Raw genomic sequence first — 23,354 nt, 5'->3', positions numbered from 1 at the left:
CCAGGTGAAACTGTGTTTCTCTGGACTATGGTGTCTGTTCACAACCAAGTGAAACTGTGTTTCCCTGGACCATGGTGTGTGTTCACAACCAGGTGAAACTGTGTTTCTCTGGTCCATGGTGTGTGTACACAACCAGGTAAAGCACTGTTTCTCTGGATCATGGTGTGTGTACACATCCAGGTGAAACTGTGATTCTCTGGACGATGGTGTGTGTTCACAACCATGTGAAACTGTGTTTCTCTGGACCATGGTGTGTGTACACAACCAGGTGAAGCACTGTTTCTCTGGACCATGTTGTGTGTACACATCCAGATGAAACTGTGTTTCTCTGGACTATGGTGTGTGTTCACAACCAAGTGAAACTGTGTTTCCCTGGACCATGGTGTGTGTTCACAACCAAGTGAAACTGTGTTTTCCTGGACCATGGTGTGTGTTCACAACCAGGTGAAGCACTGTTTCTCTGGATCATGGTGTGTGTACACAACCAGGTGAAACTGTGTTTCCCTGGACCATGGTGTGTGTTCACAACCAGCTGAAACTGTGTTTCCCTGGACCATGGTGTGTGTTCACAACTATCTGAAACTGTGTTTCCCTGGACCATGGTGTGTGTTCACAACCAGGTGAAACTATGTTTCCCTGGACCATGGTGTGTGTTCACAATCAGGTGTAACTGTGTTTCTCTGGACCATGGTGTGTTTTCACAACCATGTGAAACTGTGTTTCTCTGGACCATGGTGTGTGTACACAACCAGGTGAAGCACTGTTTCTCTTGAACATGGTGTGTGTTCACAACCAGGTGAAACTGTGTTTCCCTGGACCATGGTGTGTGTTCACAACCAGCTGAAACTGTGTTTCCCTGGACCATGGTGTGTGTTCACAACCAGGTGAAGCACTGTTTCTCTGGATCATGGTGTGTGTACACAACCAGGTCAAACTGTGTTTCTCTGGACCATGGTGTGTGTTCACAACCAGGTGAAACTGTTTTTCTGGCCCATGGTGTATGTACACAACCAGGTCAAACTGTGTTTCCCTAGACCATGGTGTGTGTTCACAACCAAGTGAAAGTGTGTTTCCCTGGACCATGGTGTGTGCTCACCAGGTGAAACTGTTTGAGCCTGGACAGAACACAGGGAGGTTGCAGCCTCCAGGCACACGGTGGCGCTGCCGCGGACGTCCCCAGGAAGCACAAGGACTAGGGGGTTCGCTCTTGCCGCTGCCACAGCACGCCTCGGACGGACGGAAGGACGGTGGGATCGGCGGCATCGAGAGGTCGGCTCCCCTGTCTCCTGCCGGCCCCGGGGAGGTGGTCGTCGGTCGGTGGGTGGGTGGGGTGGGGGTTGCACCGCGTTCTCGATGAGCCGCCCCGTTTACCTTTTTAAAAAGCTGGGCCTGCGGGGGAGGGGCCGCCGCTGCCCAGGCTTCGGACGCGGCCTGGAGTGGGGTCCCAGCTCCGCGGACCCTCGCCCTTTAAAGGGGTTGAGCAGCAATTGATTATGTCTCCAGTTCCTGGTGCCGGGCCCTGTTGGCCGCGTTCGACACGTGGGCCGGGAAGCAGGCCAGTCGGCCCCTCTCGTCTGTGCAGGCCGTCGTCCTGCTGCCCATACATGACCCTGCTCGGCCTTGCCCACCCAATTTATTCTGAAAGCCCGCATTCACCCCAGGCGGCTCGTTTCCCCCTACAACCCCTCTGTGAAGGAGTTCCTCCCCCAACCTTCTCCTCCCACCCAAATCCCTTCCCCCGTTCAACATAAATCTGTGACCCCTCGTATTTACCTCCCCTCCACCAATCTAAATGGAAAAAGCTTTTGGCATCTACTCTGTCTAAATCCTTCATAATTGTGTAAACCTCATTCTTCTTCACTCCAAGGAAGAAAGTCCCAACCTGTTTCACCTTTCCCTGTAGCCCCTGCAACATCCCTAGTAAATCTTCTCTGCGCTCTCTCGATCTTACTGTAAGCCTTCCTTGGTTAAGCAGGGTGAAATGCCAAAGTCTGCAGACTTTGTAGTCAATACTCTTCTGGTTCTCTGTCCCACAAGGGCGATGATCATTCCCTTCAATCGGTTTGATTTGAGGATTCCCCACTCCTCAGAAAGGAGCAACGTGTGCAGGAATGAATTTTAGGTGGGGGAGAGGGTTCCCAGGTCCAGGCCCACCCTCTCGACATCCCCTCCCAGATCCAATGGCACGGTGATGTCCGAGAGGGATGGGGGGGGTCCAGACCAACGTTCAATGCAAGGGATGCCCATTCCGCGCCTCATGGATGGCCGTTTGACCCTACGAGAGGGTTCGTCTGCCCTTTAACGGGTCTTGTGTTTTATCCTGCAGGGTGTCTAGCCACCCTCTGCACCAGGCAAGCCTGGTGGGGGAGCCAGTTTTGTCACTGAGCGTGCAACGGGTAGTACTGGATTACATGGTACCGGTAGCTCTCAGATGAGTGACCGGACAACAATAAATACACAGAAATTTTGGAGGAACCTAGCCAGTCTCGCAGCATCCAGAGGAGGTAAAGGTATATTACCAATGTTTTTGGCCTGAGCCCTTCCTCGAGGCAGGAAATCTCAGACTGGAGATTGAAAAGAGAAAGGGGACGAATGGCTGGGGGAGGAGTCCAGACCAACAAAGAAAAATTAATTGTATACAATAAGAAGAGAGGTCAGAATTCATTTTGGCTGTGAAAGGAGAATGGGGGGCGGGCGGGGGGAGAGGGGAATGACAGACAGTGCTGGGAGAAAGGCGACAGGGGAAGAAGAGGGGGGGATGTTTCACAGAAACTGGAGAAGTCGATGTTAATGCCATCCAGTTTGGAGGGTGCCCAGACAGCAGATGAGGTGTTCCTCCAATTTGCTGGGGAGGGGGGTCTCAGTCTGGCAGTGCATGAGACTGTTTACAGATATGTTAGCAAGGGATTGGGGCGGGGAACCTGAATGGGTGGCCACTTGAAGATCCACACAAAAGTTGAAAGGCGTGGACAGAATCGGTTTAATTAAAAAAAATGTAGACATATAGCACGGTAACAGGCCTTTTCGGCCCACAGCCTGGGCCGCCCAATTGACCTACAACCCTGGAATGTGTTTTGAACAGTGGGAGAAAATCAGAGTCCCCGCGGAAAACCCATGCAGACACAGGGAGAATGCACATACTCCTTACAGACAACACAGGATTTGAACCCCGGAGTCGATCGCTACAGCTGTTACGCTCACCGTGCCACCCCTACTCTAATCGTGATGTAGAAGGTTGTTTCCCATGGTGGGAGAGTCTAGGGCAAGAGGGCACAACTTCAGGATTGAAAGGTGTCCACTTAGAACAGAGATGCTGAAAAATTTCTTTAGCCAGAGAACAGGGCAGTGGGTCTGGGACAGGGTTGGCCATCAGAACCTTTGGATGACAGGCTTAAATGACCTCCACATTGTTTCCTTGTACTACATTCTGGTGACAGGTCTCTGCTCCATGGAGCAGAGGATGCTGAAATGGGTCATGACTGAAATGGAGGAATTCAGATAGCGTAGACTGGAGGAATCTATTTCCCTCATTGGAGTTAGTTAAATCTACAAGGTATGAGGGGTGGGGGTGGGTGTGAATGAGATTTGGAGGGGACCTCCTTCACCCAGAGTGGGGAGTACCTGAGGGAGTGGGGGAAGCAAGGACCTTGAACCTATCTGGATTGGCTTGGATGGGACAAAGTGCTTTTGATTATGGGATTAATACAGATGGACGCTCACTAGTGATTATGTCCGTGGTAGTGAAATGGTCTGTTTCCATGCTGTCTGAGTATAAATTCACTGTGGAGAAATGTAACTACACTTGAATAGTGCCTGGTGGAGACCTCTCTGAGAATAGTGTATTCAGTTTTAGCCTGCTTTCCTGAAATTGAGTTTACCTTCTTTCGAGGGAATGCAGCAAAGATGCATTTGACTGGTTTCTGGACTGGTGGGTCTGGCCTTAGGAGAGAGGAAGCTAAAGGAATAAGAAGTGATCTCATTGAAGTGTCCCCAGTTCTTTGTGGTATAAGTAGGATGATTCTCCTGTCTGAAGAGGTACAGTCTCAGAATAAGGGGAAGACCATTTAGAACTGAGAGAAGAAATCTCTTTTCTCAGATGGATCTCAAGAATGGTCTCTCCCGGAGGGCTATGGACGTTCAATGATGGAATTCATTTGAAACCAATCAAATGAAGTATGGATGTTGAAGGAATCGAAGGTTATTGGGCAAAATATATTATTGGAGGTAAACATCAGTGAAATAGGCTTTTAGTTGAATTGCCTACTCTTCTGTAAGGAGTTTGTACTTTCTTCCTCTGTCTGCGTGGGTTTTCCCTGGGGGCTCCGGATTCCTCCCACCGTTCAAAATGTACGGGGTGGGGGTGGGGGATATTGTAGGTTAATTGGGTGTAAACTGGGTGGCACAGGCTCGTGGACTGGAAGGGCCTTTTACCATGTAGCATGTCTAAAATTGAAATTTAAATTCTGTAGAAACAGAAATGCTGGAGGAACTCTGCCAGTCTTGCAGTGTCCATGGGGGGGGGGGGGGGTAAAGTCGGATGTTTCAGGCCTGAATCCTTCAAGGTATAAGCAAAAAGTAGCTGAATTAAAGGCTGGAGAGAAGGGAAATACGGCCAGTGGGAGGCGTAGAGTCCAGGAGTACTCCTCACCCTGCATTTTCTTTCCTTTTAATCCAGATGCCTGCCTGCTTTTTAGAAAGATTCAGGCCTGAAACATCGGTTTTATATCTTTACCCCTTTTGGATGCTGTGGGACCGGCAGAGTTCCTGTGTTCCAGTGTTTCTGTGATTTTACTACAATCACATTGTTTGCAGACTTTCATGTTTCACTGTCCTTTTTTTTTCTTGCTGAATCCATTTGCAGTCTTCACTGAACCTCCAGCCACTAGAGGAAAAAAACATTTTTTATTTACTCAATCCAAGCATTTATTTTTGAATCCTGCTATTAAATTTCTCTTCTGAGGGCAACAGTCCCAGCATCTTCCTTATCTGAGTATAACATTACTCCTCACTATGTCACCCCACAGTAACCCTAGGGCATCATCGGCCCTCCTGCAGTACAGGACCCACTGCCTGACATTACTGTCTTTCATTTAACATAGATCTATGAGCTATGGGCGACAGTGACGACGAATATGACAGGCGACGCAGAGATAAATTTCGACGAGAAAGGAGTGACTACGATAGGTCCCGGGAGAGGGACGACAGGCGGCGAGATGACTGGAATGACAGGTTAGGGTGGGATTTTCCTCCACTTCCCTGAGCCACCCTCAGAATGAAGGATGGGTTGTTTCCATTCCAGCTCTGAGGTGACCAATCAGGCTAATGTGAGCACTTTCACAGATAGGTTTGGAAGTGTCTGATGGGGCTGGCTGGTAGGTGTGTCACGCATCATTTATGTTGGGCTTCCATGTGTTTTGTGGGCTCAAGGTTCTCTGTGCCATCCTGACCTCTCCTTCTCCACCGTCAGTGGAAATGGGCCAGGGATTCCTGGGAATTCATGGGGTGAGGCATTTTTTTCAAAGATACTTGAATGTTGGCATTCATTGCTGGAGGAATAGCATCTCAGAGCAGGGATGTAATATTGAGGCTCTATAAAGCACTGGGGAGACCTCACTTGGAGTACTGTGTACAGTTTTAGACACCTTAATTGAGAAAGGATGTGCTGGTATAGAGAGTGTTCAGAGAGGATTTACTAGAATGATAGCAGGAATGAAAGAGTTAGGATATGAGGAATGATTGTTGGCTCTTGGACTGGACTCGTTGGAGTACAGAAGGATGGGGGTGGAACAGAGGCATTTTGAATGCTGAAAGGCCTGGACAGCGTGGAAGTGGCAAGGATGTTTCCCATGGTAGGGGATTCAAAGACGAGGGCACAACTTCAGGGATAAAAGAATGTTGATTTAGAACAGGTGACGAGAAGTTTCTATGGTCAGAGGGTCATGAGTCTGGAATTTGTTGCCACAGATGGCTGAGGAAGCAAGATCGTTGGATGTGTTTAAGGCAGAGATTGACAGGTGTAGGTTGAGTACCACTTATCCGGAATCCTGCAAAATCCGAAACCTTTTGAGCGCAGACACAGCGTCATGGGTGGAAAATTCCACACCTGACCTCACTTGCCCACGTGAGGCTCTATTTGGGCCATCGCCACTGCCAGGCCACTGTTTTTTTTTGCTTATTCTCTGTGGTATTGTTGAAAAATGATTAATGGTGAAATAGTCAAAATGATGCTGAATCAAAGTAAATACAAACCATTATTTTCATGTAAAATCTTGAATTCATCTCCACCTAAAATTACATGTATGAATGTAACATTATTGCATAGAAAAAAAATACGGTGTTCTGTAACCTTTTGATGAAAAAGCAGTATCGTAGTGGAGACTGAAACCCTGCCATTTGTTGTTTAACAGATGATACAGGGATTCTGCTGATGCTACTGTGCTACTCAGTATTCCAAAGTCCAAAAAAATCCAAAATCTGAAACACTTCTGGTCCCATGCATTTCGGACAAGGAGAACTCAGTCGAGGCATCAAGGGTTATGGAGGGAAATCCGGAAGTGGGACTGAGTGGGAGGATGGGTCAGAATGATTAGAATGACGGAGCAGAATCATTGGGCCTACTTCTATATCCTGAGATCTTTCAATAGTGTCTGGTGGCGTGCTCGTGAATGACGAGACCTGATAAATGGAGCGACCTTACTGAAATTAAGACATTGGATTTAAAAAAAATAAATAAATTTAGACATACAGCACAGTACAGACCATTTTGGCCCACGAACCCGAACCGCTCAATTGCACCCAATTAATCTACACCCCCGGTACATTTTTGAACGGTGGGAGGAAATCGAAGCCCCAAGGGAAAATCCACGTAGATACGGGGAGAAGGTACAAACTCCTTATAGTGCAGGATTTGAATTGCTGGTGTTGTAAAGATATTGCATTAATCGCTATGCCAGCTGTGTCGCCCATACAATGTTGGAGTTATTAACCTGGGAACGGACGCAGCTCTTGGTTTGTTTATACTCCTAGTGGATATCGCTAGTGCCTTGAAGTAGTTCTATTCTTAGAAGGCCAGGATTACTACCTCCACGTAGACCATGCGGAACAAAGGGATCTGGGAACGCAGATATATAATTCCTTGAAAGTGGCGACACAGGTAGATTGGGTTGTAAAGAAAGCTTTTGTTATCTTGGTCTTTATAAATCAAAGTATTGAGTACAGGAGTTGGGATGTTATGGTGAGGTTATACAAGACATTTTTAAAGCCAAATTTGGCGTATTGTGTGCAGTTCTGGTCGCCAAACTATAGGAAGGAGTACAGAGAAGATTTATTAGGATGTTGCCAGGTGTTCAGGAGTTGAGTAACAGGGAAAGATTAAACAGTTTGGGACTTTATTCCTTAGAACGAAGAAGAATGAGGGGAGATTTGATAGAGGTTTATAGAATTATGAGGAATAAATGCGAAGAGACTCTTAGGTTTGGAGAGATAAATACATGGCTTTCGGCGGGGGGAAAGGTTTAGGGGAACATTAGGAAGAACCTCTTTACTCAGTGATGGGAGTGTGGAACGAGCTGCCATCTAATGTGGTAAATGTGGGCTCACACTTAATTTTTAAGAATAAATTGGATAGATACATGGATGGGAGAGGATTGGAGGGTTATAGAATGGGTGCAGGTCAGTGGGACTAGTGGAATGATGTTTCTGCACAGACTAGAGGGGCTGAATGGTCTGTTTTCTGTGCTGTGGTGTTCTATGGTTCTAGTTCCATTCTTAGAAGGCCAGGGGTTACTGCCTCCTCATAGACCATGAGCTTTATGCTTGAGGTCTTGATTCAAGCACCCATTTCCCCAGTTGACCCAAGGCAGTGGTGGTACACTGAAAATAATGATGAATTTCACCATCAATGTCTGGCTAGACTGGGAGGTGGCTCCCAACACATGGAAAGTGGCCTGTGTTTTCCAGGGATGCATGTGACCCTTTGTAGTTTTGGGGGATATAGTGAGATTCAACCAGGGAATGAATCACACTTCTTGCATATGCCTGGTAGGCAGACCCTTGGACTTTGTGGAGTGGGGTTTAGATATTAAACACTGGGCTTTGGACTGATCAAACATAGCTTCCTTGATCTGCCCCATCGTCTTCACACTAATGCGGTGCCCAGGCTGCGTGCTGTTGGTGCCAGAGTTCAGTGAGGTGAGGGCATGCTTCATCTGTTACTGGATTGTGCTCTGCACTGTTCTGAGCCTTGCCTTGCCTTGCAGGGAGTGGGACAGGGGGAGAGAGCGGCGAAGTCGAGAGTACCGTGACTACGACCGAGGGAGAAGGGAGCGTTTCTCCCCTCCGCGACACGACCTCAGCCCACCCCAGAAGCGAGTGCGCCGGGAATGGTGAGTACTGGAGTTGTGGAGTGAGCATTTTATGGCCCACTGTACGTGTCCTCTGTAGATCAGTTATACTTCAAGCCCTAAGCTTATCACTCAGATTTTACGAGAACCTCCCACCACCTCTTTACTAACGAAACGCCAAAAGAAACTGCAGCTGCTGAAATCTTGCTGAAGGAACTCTGCAAATCAGGCAGCATCCATACGCAAAAATGGCCCGCCAATGCCTTGATAAAGGGTGTTGAACCGAAGTGTCAACGGACCGTTTCTGTGCATGGATGTTGCCTGAACCACTGAGTTCTTCCAGCTGCCCATTGTTTGTACCCCTGACAAAAAGAATAGTTTGAATATTCAGAACTTTTCCTTGTAATTGGAGACCCTGATCCTGGAATACTTTTATGTCTTTTCTCACTGTCCCCCAGTGTTCCTGCTGAGAACTGTCCATTGATTTTCGGCAGCACTCCAGTAATTTTTTTAAAAATTTTTTAATTTTTTACACGATAAACCACATTGATCAAGATACATACATTTTCCTTTTCAAATATATACAGTGTCGTTTTCTCCCCCCCCCTCCCTCTTCCCATTCCACCCTCCCTACCTCCCCTTCCATTCATTTAAAGTTCAGAATCTAAGATACATTAAACCCGTCAGACAATGTTGTCACTGAGAGGAGTCACGTGATGGAGTAGTGGCCGGACGGTGAACTCCAGCCCTCTCCAGAAAAGTTGAAAAAAATAAACGAAAGCACAAAGGCACAAAAATAAAAATTAAAGTAAAGTGAATATAAAGGTGGAAAAAAGATGGCGACGAAAAAAGAAAAATCAAAACCAACGGTAAGAAGAGAGGAAGAGAAGACAACGGAAGAAGAAGGAGAAGGCCTTACCTGTTCAAAGAGGCCCGCGGTGGAGAGAGAAACCCGCTCCCTCAGGTCGGTAGAAAGTGGACTACAAAAATGGCTCGCTGAGCCGAGTAAAAGTGCGCAAACGCACATGTGCGACTCCTCGCGCATGCGCGATGCGCATGCAAAAAAACACACCGACGGGAGGGGCGACCAGCTGGGGAGTCGATCTCCACATCCGGCAATGACAGCTGCAGAACAGCAACAGCAAGAGGAGAACATAGAAGACAACGAAAACAAGAAAGAAGAGAAGAAAAAGACAACAAAGAAACAACAGATGGCCAACCCAGAGGAAGAAGAAGAGGAAGAGGAAGAGTACAGTGAAATGGAAGAAGAAGGGAAAGGCAAGACACTGGAAATACTTTCTCTTATTAAAGAATACATGGATTCATTTAAAGAATGGCAAGCACAAGAATTTAGTGATTTAAGAAGAAGAATAAACAGTACAGAAGAGAAAGTGAATAAAATAGATATGACCATATCAGAAATAGGAAAAAGAATGGACAAGGTGGAAGAACGAGAAGCAGCAGTAGAAATGGAGGTAGAGGACTTAAAAAAGAAATTAGAGGAATCTAATAAAAAAGTTAAAGAGACACAAGAGCTGTTAGCTCAGAAAATATAATGGAAAATTATAACAGAAGAAATAACATAAAGATAGTGGGCCTCAAGGAAGATGAAGAAGGCAAGAATATGAGAGAGTTTATAAAAGATTGGATCCCCAGGATCTTAGGATCTCCAGAACTACAGCAAGAAATGGATATAGAAAGAGCACATAGAGCATTAGCCTTTAAACCACAACCACAACAAAAGCCAAGATCTATTTTAGTAAAATTTCTAAGATATACTACAAGAGAAAAGATACTGGAGAAAACAATGGAGAAAGTAAGAGAGGACAACAAACCACTGGAGTACAAAGGGCGAAAAATCTTTATTTATCCAGATATAAGTTTTGAACTCCTGAAGAAGAGAAAGGAGTTCAGTACAGCAAAGGCGATTTTATGGAAGAAAGGGTATAAATTTATTCTCAAGCATCCAGCGGTATTGAAAATATGTATTCCAGGACAGCAAAACAGACTATTCTCGGATCCAGAGGAAGCACGAAGATTTGCAGAACAATTACAAAATAGACTGAGAGATGAAGACGTGTAACGAGAGTGCAAAAGACTGCGAACTAAAAAGACACATAAGTTTTGAACTCCTGAAGAAGAGGAAGGAGTTCAATACAGCGAAAACGATCTTATGGAAAAAGACTATTCTTGGATCCAGAGGAAGCAAGGAAATTTGCAGAACAACTACAAAACAAGCAGAGAGATGAAGACATGTAATAAGAGTAAAAATGACCACGATCTATATGTATGTGTGTAAAGGGGTATATGTGTGTATATATATAGTGTGCATACATGAATGTATCCGTATTTAGAGGAAAATATATAGAGTATAGACAAGAATTAATAAGGGAGGGAAATGGAATAGAGGGAATAAGGAGGGAATTAAAAGAGTGACCTTTGTTACATATGAAAATTGAAATCTTTACTGGGGGGGCTGGGTGGGGAGGAGTTACGTTCACTGCAAAATCAGTTGACGTTTGCAAGTGAATTCGCAAATCCAAATGGAGAGGGGAGATGTGGTTGTCCGACAAGGGATACAGGACAACTCAGGAGGGGAAGGGAGATTGGGGTAAAAGAAGTTTTAAATAGGAGAATAGGGAAAATGTTTGATGTTTTAGAAAAGTTGTCTTATAAAGTGTTCAAAACAAGAAAGCAGAAATGGATAAGAAGGAAAGGTAATGATGGAGAAACGGAAAGGGAAGATAAACAAAGTATAAAATGGCTACGCTGAACTATATGACTTTAAATATTAACGGAATACATAACCAAATTAAAAGGAAGAAACTGCTAAATTTACTCAAAAAAGAAAAAAATTGATATAGCATTTGTGCAAGAAACACATTTAACTGAATTGGAGCACAAGAAATTAAAGAGAGATTGGGTAGGACACGTAACAGCAGCATCGTATAATTCAAAACAAGAGGAGTAGCTATATTAATTAGTAAAAATGTGCCATTTAAAATAGAAGAGGAAATAATAGATCCAGCAGGGAGATATGTAATGATAAAATGTCAGATATATTCGGAGTTTTGGAATCTACTCAATGTATATTCACCTAACGAAGAAGATCAAAAGTTTATGCAAGATATTTTTTTGAAGATAGCAGATACGCAAGGGAACATATTAATAGGAGGGGATTTCAACCTGAATTTGGATTCAAATATGGACAAAACTGGGAAAAAAATTAACAGAAAGAACAAAGTAACCAAATTTATAATTAAATCGATGGAAGAAATGCAACTATTGGATATATGGAGGAAACAACACCCAAAGGAAAAGGAATATTCATATTATTCAGGTAGACATAAAACATACTCAAGAATAGACCTATTTCTGTTATCAGCTCGTATGCAAGATAGAGTAAGAAAAACAGAATATAAAGCTAGAATATTATCGGACCATTTACCCTTAATATTGACAATAAAGTTAGAGGATGTCATTATAGAAAGAGAGAAATCAGGGCCAAGGATTGAGGTTTTTGATTGGGGAAAAGCTAGATTTGAGGAGATGCGAAAGGACTTGCAGGGTGTGCATTGGGACAATTTGTTTTATGGGCAGGATGTAGTAGAGAGATGGAAGTCTTTTAAAGATCAGATTTTGAGAGTGCAAAAGCTTTATGTTCCTGTTAGGTTAAAAGGAGGGGCAAAAGGTTTGAGAGAGCCGTGGTTTTCAAGGAATATTGGAAACTTGGTTCGAAGAAAAAGGGAGGCGTACATTAGATATAAGAAGCATGGAGTTAAGGAGATGTTTGAAAGATACATTGAATGTAAGAGGAATCTTAAGAGAGGAATTAGGAAAGCTAAAAGAAGGTACGAGAAAACTATGGCAAGCAGGGTGAAAACTAATCCAAAAGAGCTCTACAAATATGTTAATGGTAAGAGGAAAGCTAGAGACAAAATTGGTCCCTTAGAAAATCAGAGTGGAAAACTGTGTGTGGAACCTAGAGAAATGGGGGAGATATTGAACAGTTTCTTTTCTTCGGTATTCACTAAGGAGAAGGATATTGGGAGATGTGGGATAAAAAAAGCAAATTGGGTAAATATGGGGAATATAGAGATTACAAAAGGTGTAGTTTTAAGGCTTTTGAAGAATATAAAGGTGGATAAGACTCCGGGACCAGACGGGATCTTCCCCAGGACATTGAGAGAAGTGAAGGAGGAAATAGCAGAGGCTCTGGCGGTAATTTTTCAAATGTCATTAGATATGGGGATAGTGCCGGAGGATTGGCGCATTGCGCATGTGGTTCCGTTATTTAAAAAGGGTTCAAGGAGGAAGCCTGGCAACTATCGGGCTGTAAGTTTGACGTGGTAGGTAAATTAATGGAGAAAATTCTTAGAGATAGTACTTATAAACACCTGGATAGACAGGGTCTGATCAGGAACACTCAACATGGATTTGTGGGAGGAAGGTCATGTTTGACCAATCTGATTGAATTTTTTGAAGAGGTGACTAGGAATGTGGATGAGGGTAGCGCAGTGGATGTTGTCTATATGGACTTCAGTAAGGCCTTCGATAAGGTACCACATGGAAGGTTAGTTAGGAAGGTGCAGTGTTTAGGTATAAATTTTGAGATAGTCAAATGGATTGAACATTGGCTGAAAGGGAGAGGCCAGAGAGTGGTAGTGGATAATTGTCTGTCAGGTTGGAGGCCGGTGACCAGTGGTGTGCCTCAAGGATCTGTATTGGGCCCATTGTTGTTCGTTATATACATTAATGATCTAGATGATGGGGTGGTGAATTGGATTAGTAAATATGCAGACGATACTAAGATAGGTGGAATAGTGGATAATGAAGAAGGTTTTCAAGGATTGCAGAGGGATTTGGGCTGCTTAGAAAAGTGGGCTGAAAAATGGCAGATGGAATTTAATGCTGATAAGTGTGAGGTGCTTCATTTTGGTAAGAAGAATCAGAATAGGACATATGTGGTAAATGGGAGAGCATTGAGGAATACAGAAGAGCAGAAAGATTTAGGAGTAACGGTACATCATTCCCTGAAGGTAGAAACTCACGTGAATAGGGTGGTGAAGAAGGCTTTTAGTATGCTGGCCTTTATCAATCATTGCATGGAATATAGGAGTTGGGAGGTGATGTTGAGATTGTATAAGACGTTGGTGCGGCCTAATTTGGAGTTCTGTGTGCAGTTCTGGTCGCCTAATTATAGGAAGGATATAAACAGAGTGGAGAGAGTGCAGAGAAGGTTTACCAGAATGTTGCCTGGGTTTAAGCATCTGGAGTATGGGGAGAGATTGGACAGATTGGGTCTTTATTCTTTGGAGCGTAGAAGGTTGAGAGGGGATTTGATAGAAGTATTTAAGATTATGAAAGGGATAGACAGAATGGATGTGGATAGACTATTTCCGTTAAGAGGAGGAGAGTTGAAAACAAGAGGACATGAGTTAAGAATTAAGGGGCAGAGGTTTAGAGGTAACATGAGGGGGAACTTCTTTACTCAGAGAGTGGTAGCTGTGTGGAATGATCTTCCGGGAGAAATAGTGGCGGCGGAGTCAATTGTATTATTTAAGAAAAGGTTGGACAGGTATATGGATGAGAAGAAGATGGAGGGTTATGGGCATTGTGCAGGGAGGTGGGATTAGAAAGGGGTGTTTGGTTCGGTGCGGACTAGAAGGGCCTAATGGCCTGTTTCCGTGCTGTAATTGTTATGTTATGTTATGACATCCCTCCAAAAATGTATAGATGGAGATTAAGCCCCATGTAACTCAAAAGACAGGATTTTAGAGAATTTATTGAAAGACAAATTAAAATGTATTTTGAAATAAATACGAAATCAGTGAAAGATAAGTTTATACTATGGGATGCAATGAAAGCATTCATTAGAGGGCAAATAATAAGTTATGTAACCAAGATGAAAAAAGACTATAATCAGGAAACAGAGCAGTTGGAAAGGGAAATAGTAAATATAGAAAAAGAATTAGCAATGAAGGAAGATACAACTAAAAGAAGAGAATTGGCATATAAAAAAATAAAATATGAAACACTACAAACATATAAGGTGGAGAAGAATATAATGAAGACAAAACAGAAATATTATGAACTAGGTGAAAAAACGCACAAAATTCTAGCATGGCAGCTTAAGACAGAACAAGCTAAGAAAATGGTATTGGCATCAAGGAAAAAAGACAAACAAATCACATTTTATCCAAAGGAGATCAAGGAAAACTTTAGAGAATTCTATGAACAATTATACCAAACTGAAAACGAAGGGAAAGAAGGGAAAATAGATGAATTTCTAACTAAAATTGAACTTCAAAAACTACAAATAGAAGAACAAAATAAATTAACAGAGCCATTTGGAATAGTAGAAATACAAGAGATAATAAAAAAATTACCAAATAATAAGACACCAGGAGAGGATGGATTCCCAATAGAATTCTATAAAACATTTAAAGATTTATTAATTCCGCCCCTCCTGGAAGTAATCAACCAGATTGATAAAACACAAACCTTACCAGATTCATGTAAAACAGCAATAATTACAGTAATACTAAAGCAAGGAAAAGATCCACTCGCACCAGCGTCATATAGACCAATATCTTTACTTAACACAGATTATAAGATAATAGCTAAACTATTAGCAAACAGACTACAGAGTATGTACCGAAAATGGTAAATCTAGACCAAACTGGATTTATTAAAAAAAGATGCACAACAGACAATATTTGTAAATTTATTAACTTAATTCATGCAGTAGAAGGGAGTAAAGCGCCAACAGTAGCAGTTGCTTTAGACGCAGAGAAGGCCTTTGACAGAGTAGAATGGAATTATTTATTCAAAGTACAACAAAAATTCAGTTTACCAGAGAAATATATTAATTGGATTAAAGCATTATATAAGGGACCATTGGCGAAAGTGACAGTAAATGGATATGTATCAAAGCAATTTAACTTAAGCAGGTCAACACGGCAGGGATGCCCACTATCACCTTTATTGTTCGCGTTAGCTATAAAACCACTAGCAGAATTGATAAGAACAGAAAATAATATAAAAGGGATAAAAATAAAAGACAAGGAATATAAAATCAGTTTATTTGCGGATGATGTTATAGTATACTTCACAGAACCAGAACTATCAATAAAAGAATTATATAAGAAATTGAAGGAATATGGAGAAGTGTCGGGTTACAAGATCAACGTAAATAAAAGTGAAGCAATGCCTATGAATAATGCGGATTTCTCAAAATTTAAGAAAGAATCACCATTTAGATGGCAAATGCAAGCAATAAGATACCTAGGTGTACAAATAAATAAAAATTCGGCCAACTATATAAACTCAATTATTATCCAGTAATGAAAAAATTACAGGACGATTTAGAGCATTGGAAAGATATACCACTAACACTAATAGGAATGATAAACTGTACTAAAATGAACATTTTTCCAAGGAAATATACCTATTTCAGGCATTGCCAATACACCTGACAGAGAAATTCTTCAAGGAGTTAAAGAAAATAATAAGGAAATTTTTATGGAAAGGGGGGAAACCGAGGATAGCACTAGATAAATTAACAGAATGGTATAAACAAGGAGGCTTACAACTGCCAAACTTTAAAAATTATTATAGAGCCGCACAATTAAGATACCTATCAGATTTTTATCAAACAAGGGAAAAGCCAGATTGGACCAGATTAGAATTAGATAAAATAGGGGAAAAGATATCTGAACAGATATATAAATGGGATGAAAAATTGGTACAACATAGAAGTTCTCCAGTATTACATCATCTACTCAATATTTGGAAGAAGATTCATGTAGAAAGAAATAAAACAAATTATCAATTACCAAAACTAATATTGACGCAAAATAAGTTACTCCCTTTTACAATAGATAACCTTTCCTTTAGAGAATGGGAGAAAAAAGGGATTAAAAGAATAGAAAATTGTTTTTCAGGAAATAGATTATTATCCTTTGAACAAATGAAAGATAAATACAATACAACACAAGATACAGCGCTGGCATATTGCCAATTGAGATCCTACTTGAAGGACAAATTAGGAAGCAGTCTGAGTTTACCAGAGGGAAGTAACTTTGAATATGTGATTACAGATACAATGATAATCAAAAGATTTATAACAAATATGTATATTAAACTGCAAGAAAAGGAGAATGAGGAAACAAATGGTAAAACTATCAAAAATGGGAACAAGATTGAAATATAAAGATAAAAAAGGAAACATGGGAGAAGTTATGTTCTGGAACAATGAGAAATACAATAAATACGAGGTTACGTATGATACAATATAACTGGATACACAGGCTATACATTACACCTCAAAAGTTAAATAAATGGGACCCAACAGTATCTGATAGATGTTTTCGATGTAAAAAAGAAATGGGAACAACAATTCATGCAATCTGGACACGTGAGAAAGAAGAAAAATTTTGGGAAGATCTAAACCAAGTATTAAATAAAATAACAGAAAACAATATACCAAAGAATCCAGAGATCTTCCTCCTTAGTAACATAAAAAACAAAGAATTTGGAATTGATTTGGATGATGAACAAAAAAGATTTGTTAAGATAGCTCTAGCCGTAGCAAAAAAATGTATTATGTTAACCTGGAAATTGGAAGAGAATTTGAAAATACAACAATGGTATATAGAAATGAATAAATGTATTCCATTAGAAAAAATAACATATAGTTTAAGAAATAATATTGAAATATTTGAACAAATATGGGAGCCTTATATGAAACATAATAGCGAAAACCTACCGGGGACATTCACTACCTAAATTAACGAAAGGAGAAGGAAATGAAAAGAATTGACTCAGTGGAATTTCTTGTTTATTTTTATTGAATGACAACATTGTTTGACTGGTTTAATGTATCCTAGATTTTGTACTTTAAATGGACGGGAGGGGGGAGGTAGGGAGGGCGGGATGGGAGGAGGCGGGGGAAGAAAATGGCACTGTATATGTTTGAAAAGGAAAAAGTGTGTATCATGGTTAATGTGGTTTATGGTGTGAAAAATAAAAAATTTTAAAAATAAGACAATGTTGTCACTCAATAAAAAGAAACAAGAAATTCCACTGAGTCAATTCTTTTCATTCCCTTCTCCTTCTGTCATTTTAGGTGGTAGATGTCTCCTGTAGGCTCCCATATTTGTTCAAATATTGTAATATTATTTCTTAAATTATATGTTATTTTTTTCTAATGGAATACATTTATTCATTTCTATATATCATTGTTGTATTCTCAAGTTATCTTCTAATTTCCAGGCTGACATAATACATTTTTTTGCTACAGCTAGGGCTATCCTAACAAATCTTTTTTGTGCACCATCCAAATCAAGTCCACATTCTTTGTGTTTTATATTACTTAGGAGGAAGATCTCTGGGTTTTTTGGTATATTGCTTTTTGTGATTTTATTTAATATCTGGTTTAGATCTTCCCAAAATTTTTTCACTTTCTCACATGTCCAGATTGCATGAATTGTTGTTCCCATTTCCTTTTTACAGCGAAAACATCTGTCAGATACTGTTGGGTCCCATTTATTTAACTTTTGAGGTGTAATATATAGCCTGTGTATCCAGTTATATTGTATCATACGTAACCTCGTATTTATTGTATTTCTCAGTTCCTGAGCATTACTTCTCCCATGTTTCCTTCTTTATGTTTATGTTTAGATCTTGTTCCCATTTTTGTTTAGTTTTACCATTTGTTTCCTCATTCTCCTTTTCTTGTAGTTTAATATACATGTTTGTTATAAATTTTTTGATTATCATTGTGTCTGTAATCACATATTCAAAGTTACTTCCCTCTGGTAACCTCAGACTGCTTCCCAATTTGTCCTTCAAGTAGGATTTCAGCTGGTAGTAAGCCAACACTGTATCGTGAGTTATATTTATCCTTCAGTTGTTCAAAGGATAATAATTTATTCCCTGAAAAGCAATTTTCTATTCTTTTGATCCCTTTTTTCTCCCATTCTCTCAAGGAAAGGTTATCTATTGTAAAATGGATTAGCTGATTTTGCGTCAGTATTAGTTTTGGTAGTTGGTAATTTGTTTTATTCCTTTCTACATGAATCTTCTTCCAAATATTGAGCAGATGATGTAATACCCTAATGTAGCACTAGATAAATTAACAGAATGGTATAAACAAGGAGGCTTACAATTGCCAAACTTTTAAAATTATTATAGAGCCGCACAATTAAGATATCTATCAGATTTTTATCAAACAAGGGAAAAGCCAGATTGGACGAGATTAGAATTAGATAAAATAGGGGAAAAGATACCTGAACACATATCATATAAATGGGATGAAAAATTGGTACAACATAGAAGTTCTCCAGTATTACATCATCTCCTCAATATTTGGAAGAAGATTCATGAAGAAAGAAATAAAACAAATTATCAATTACCAAAACTAATATTGACGCAAAATAAGTTACTCCCTTTTACAATTGATAACCTTTCCTTTAGAGAATGGGAGAAAAAAGGGATTAAAAGAATAGAAAATTGTTTTTCAGGAAATAGATTCTTATCCTTTGAACAAATGAAAGATAAATACAATATAACTCAAGATACAGCGCTGGCATATTACCAATTGAGATCCTACTTGAAGGATAAATTAGGAAGCAGCTTGAGTTTGCCAGAGGGAAGTAACCTTGAATATGTGATTACAGATACAATGATAATCAAAAGATTTATAACAAATATGTATATTAAACTGCAAGAAAAGGAGAATGAGGAAACAAATGGTAAAACTAAACAAAAATGGGAACAAGATTTAAATATAAAGATAAAAAAGGAAACATGGGAGAAGTTATGCTCCGGAACGATGAGAAATACAATAAATACGAGGTTACGTATGATACAATATAACTGGATACACAGGCTATACATTACACCTCAAAAGTTAAATAAATGGGACCCAACAGTATTTGATAGATGTTTTCGATGTAAAAAAAGAAATGGGAACAACAATTCATGCAATCTGGACATGTGAGAAAGTAAAAAAATTTTGGGAAGATCTAAATCAGATATTAAATAAAATAACAGAAAACAATATACCAAAGAATCCAGAGATCTTCCTCCTAAGTAACATAAAAAACAAAGAATTTGGAATTGATTTGGAGGATGCACAAAAAAGATTTGTTAAGATAGCTCTAGCCGTAGCAAAAAAATGTATCATGTCAACCTGGAAATTGGAAGATAATTTGAAAATACAACAATGGTATATAGAAATGAATAAATGTATTCCATTAGAAAAAATAACATATAGTTTAAGAAATAATATTGAAATATTCGAACAAATATGGGAGCCTTACATTAAATACAATAGCGAAAACCTACCGGGGACAATCATTACCTAAGTGAACGGAAGGAAAAGGAAATGAAAAGAATGGACTCAGTAGAATTTCTGGTTTATTTTTATTGAATGACAACATTGTCTGACTGGTTTAATGTATCCTAGATTGCATACCTTAAATGGACGGAGTGGGGAGGTAGGGAGGGTGGGATGGGAGGAGGGAGGGGGGGGAGAAAATGGAACTGTATATGTGTGAAAAGGAAAAAGTGTGTACCATGGCTAATGTGATTTATGGTGTGAAAAATAAAAAATTAAAAAAAAAATTAGTCTTGGTAATTGGTAATTTGTTTTATTCCTTTCTACATGAATCTTTTTCCAAATATTGAGTAGATGATGTAATACCGGAGAACTCCTACGTTGTACCAATTTTTCATCCCATTTATATAATATGTGTTCAGGTATTTTTTCCCCTATTTTATCTAGTTCTAATCTAGTCCAATCTGGCTTTTCCCTTGTTTGATAAAAATCTGATAGGTATCTTAATTGTGTGGCTCTATAATAATTTTTAAAGTTTGGCAGTTGTAAGCCTCCTTGTTTATACCATTCTGTTAATTTATCTAGTGCTATCCTCGGTTTCCCCCCTTTCCATAAAAATTTCCTTATTATTTTCTTTAACTCCTTGAAGAATTTCTCCGTCAAGTGTATTGACAATGCCTGAAATAGGTATTGTATCCTTGGGAAAATGTTCATTTTAATACAGTTTATCCATCCTATTAGTGTTAGTGGTAAATCTTTCCAATGCTCTAAGTCGTCCTGTAATTTTTTTCATTAGTGAATAATAATTGAGTTTATATAGATGGCCGAGGTTTTTATTTATTTGTATACCAAGGTATCGTATTGCTTGCATTTGCCATCTGAATGGTGATTCTTTCTTAAATTTTGAGAAAACCGCATTATTCATTTGCATTGCTTCACTTTTATTTGCGTAACCCGACACCTCCATATTCCTTCAATTTCTTGTGTAATTCTTTTATTGATATTTCTGGTTCTGTTAAGTATACTATAACGTCATCTGCAAATAAACTGATTTTATATTCCTTGTCTTTTATTTTTATCCCTTTTATTTTATTTTCTGTTCTTATCACTTCTGCTAGTGCTTCTATGGCTAACGCGAACAATAAGGGCGATAGTGGGTATCCCTGCCTTGTTGATCTGCTTAAGTTAAATTGTTTTGATATATATCCATTTACTGTCACTTTCGCCAATGGCCCCAATTAATATATTTCTCTGGTAAACTGAATTTTTGTTGTACTTTGAATAAATAATTCCATTCTACTCTGTCAAAGGCCTTCTCTGCGTCTAAAGCAACTGCTACTGGTGGCGCTTTACTCCCTTCTACTGCATGAATTAAGTTAATAAATTTACAAATATTGTCTGTTGTTCGTCTTTTTTTAATAAATCCAGTTTGGTGTAGATTTACCATTTTCGGTACATACTCTGCTAATCTATTTGTTAATAGTTTAGCTATTATCTTATAATCTGTGTTAAATAATGATATTGGTCTATATGACGCTGGTGTGAGTGGATCTTTCCCTTGCTTTAGTATTACTGTAATTATTGCTGTTTTACATGGATCTGGTAAGCTTTGTGTTTTATCAATCTGGTTGATTACTTCCAGGAGGGGAGGAATTAATAAATCTTTAAATGTTTTATAGAATTCTATTGGGAATCCATCCTCTCCTGGTGTTTTATTATTTGGTAATTTTTTTATTATCTCTTGTATTTGTACTATTTCAAATGGTTCTATTAATTTATTTTGTTCCTCTATTTGTAATTTTGGTAGTTCAATTTTAGTTAAAAATTCATCTATTTTGTCTTCTTTCCCTTCGTTTTCAGTTTGGTATAATTGTTCATAGAATTCTCTAAAGTTTTCCTTGATCTCTGTTGGATTATATGTGATTTGTTTGTCTTTTTTCCTTGATGCCAATACTATTTTCTTAGTTTGTTCTGTCTTAAGCTGCCACGCTAGAATTTTGTGCGTTTTTTCTCCTAGTTCATAATATTTCTGTTTTTTCTTCATTATGTTCTTCTCCACCTTATATGTTTGTAGTGTTCCATATTTTATTTTTTTATCTGCCAATTCTCTTCTTTTAGTTGTATCTTCCTTCATTGCTAATTCTTTTTCTACATTTACTATTTCCCTTTCCAACTGCTCTGTTTCTGATTATAGTCCTTCTTCATCTTGGTTACATAACTATTATTTGCCCTCTAATGAACGCTTTCATTGCATCCCATAGTATAAACTTATCTTTCACTGATTCCGTATTTATTTCAAAATACATTTTAATTTGTCTTTCAATTAATTCTCTAAAATCCTGCCTTTTAAGTAGCATGGAGTTTAATCTCCATCTATACATTCTTGGAGGGATGTCCTCTAACTCTATTGTCAATATCAAGGGTGAATGGTCCGATAATATTCTAGCTTTATATTCTGTTTTTCTTACTCTATCTTGCATACGAGCTGATAACAAAAATAGGTCTATTCTTGAGTATGTTTTATGTCTACCCGAGTTGTATGAATATTCCTTTTCATTTGGGTTTTGTTTCCTCCATATATCCAAAAATTGCATTTCTTGCACCGATCTAATTTTAAATTTGGTTACTTTGTTCTTTCTGTTAATTTTTTTCCCAGTTTTGTCCATATTTGAATCCAAATTCAGGTTGAAATCCCCTCCTATTAATATGTTCCCTTGTGTATCTGCTATCTTCAAAAAAAATCTGTCATAAATTTTTGATCTTCTTCGTTAGGTGAATATACATTGAGTAGATTCCAAAACTCCGAATATATCTGACATTTTATCATTACATATCTCCCTGCTGGATCTATTATTTCCTCTTCTATTTTAATTGGGACATTTTTGCTAATTAATATAGCTATTCCTCTTGCTTTTGAATTATACGACGCTGCTGTTACATGTCTTACCCAATCTCTCTTTAATTTCTTGTGCTCCAATTCAGTTAAATGTGTTTCTTGCACAAATGCTATCTCAATTTTTTCTTTTTTCAGTAAATTTAGCAGTTTCTTCCTTTTGATTTCGTTATGTATTCCGTTAATATTTAAAGTCATATAGTTCAGCGTACCCATTTCATACTTTGTTTATCTTCCGTTTCCGTTTCTCCATCATCACCTTTCCTTCTTATCCATTTCTGCTTTCTTGTTTTGAACATTTTATAAGACAACATTTCTAAAACATCAAACATTTTCCCTATTCTCCTATTTAAAACTTCTTTAACCCCATTCTCCCCTCCCGCTCCTGAGTTGCCCTTTATCCCTTGTCGGGCAACCACATCTCCCCTCTCCATTTGGATTTGCGAATTCACTCGCAAACGTCAACTGATTTTGCAGTGACCATAGCTCCTCCCCACCCAGCCCCCCCCGGAAAAGATTTCAATTTTCATATGTAACAAATGTCACTCTTTTAATTCCCTCCTTATTCCCTCTATTCCCTTTCCCTCCCTTATTAATTCTTGTCTATACTCTATATATTTTCCTCTAAATACGGATTCATTCATGTATACACACTATATGTGTGTATGTATATATATATACATATAGTGTATATATGTATACACACATACATATAGTTCGTGGTCATTTTTACTCTCATTACATGTCTTCATCTCTTTACTTGTTTTGTAGTTGT

General features: G+C 39.4%; 1 protein-coding gene across 5 annotated transcripts in view; it reads left to right on the top strand.

Moving 5' to 3' along the window:
- The first annotated feature begins 1,185 nt into the window (after nucleotides 1-1,185).
- Nucleotides 1,186-23,354, top strand: part of srrt (serrate RNA effector molecule homolog (Arabidopsis)) — a 113,006-nt gene continuing 90,837 nt past the window's right edge. For 4 of the 5 annotated variants that reach the window (XM_069920110.1, XM_069920108.1, XM_069920109.1 and 1 more), the window contains exons 1-3: nucleotides 1,186-1,269; nucleotides 5,100-5,229; nucleotides 8,259-8,384. In XM_069920110.1, coding sequence (XP_069776211.1) covers nucleotides 5,111-5,229; nucleotides 8,259-8,384 — 245 coding nt within the window. In that variant the 5' untranslated portion in view covers nucleotides 1,186-1,269; nucleotides 5,100-5,110. Of the gene's footprint in view, nucleotides 1,318-5,099; nucleotides 5,230-8,258; nucleotides 8,385-23,354 lie in introns of all 5 variants that reach the window. The other variant, XM_069920107.1, reaches the window with a different exon arrangement.

Source organism: Narcine bancroftii, chromosome 2 (assembly GCF_036971445.1).
Source record: "Narcine bancroftii isolate sNarBan1 chromosome 2, sNarBan1.hap1, whole genome shotgun sequence".
Taxonomy (NCBI): domain Eukaryota; kingdom Metazoa; phylum Chordata; class Chondrichthyes; order Torpediniformes; family Narcinidae; genus Narcine; species Narcine bancroftii.
Note: the sequence above shows the minus strand (reverse complement) of the source record. Positions and strands in the feature narration are given on the sequence as shown.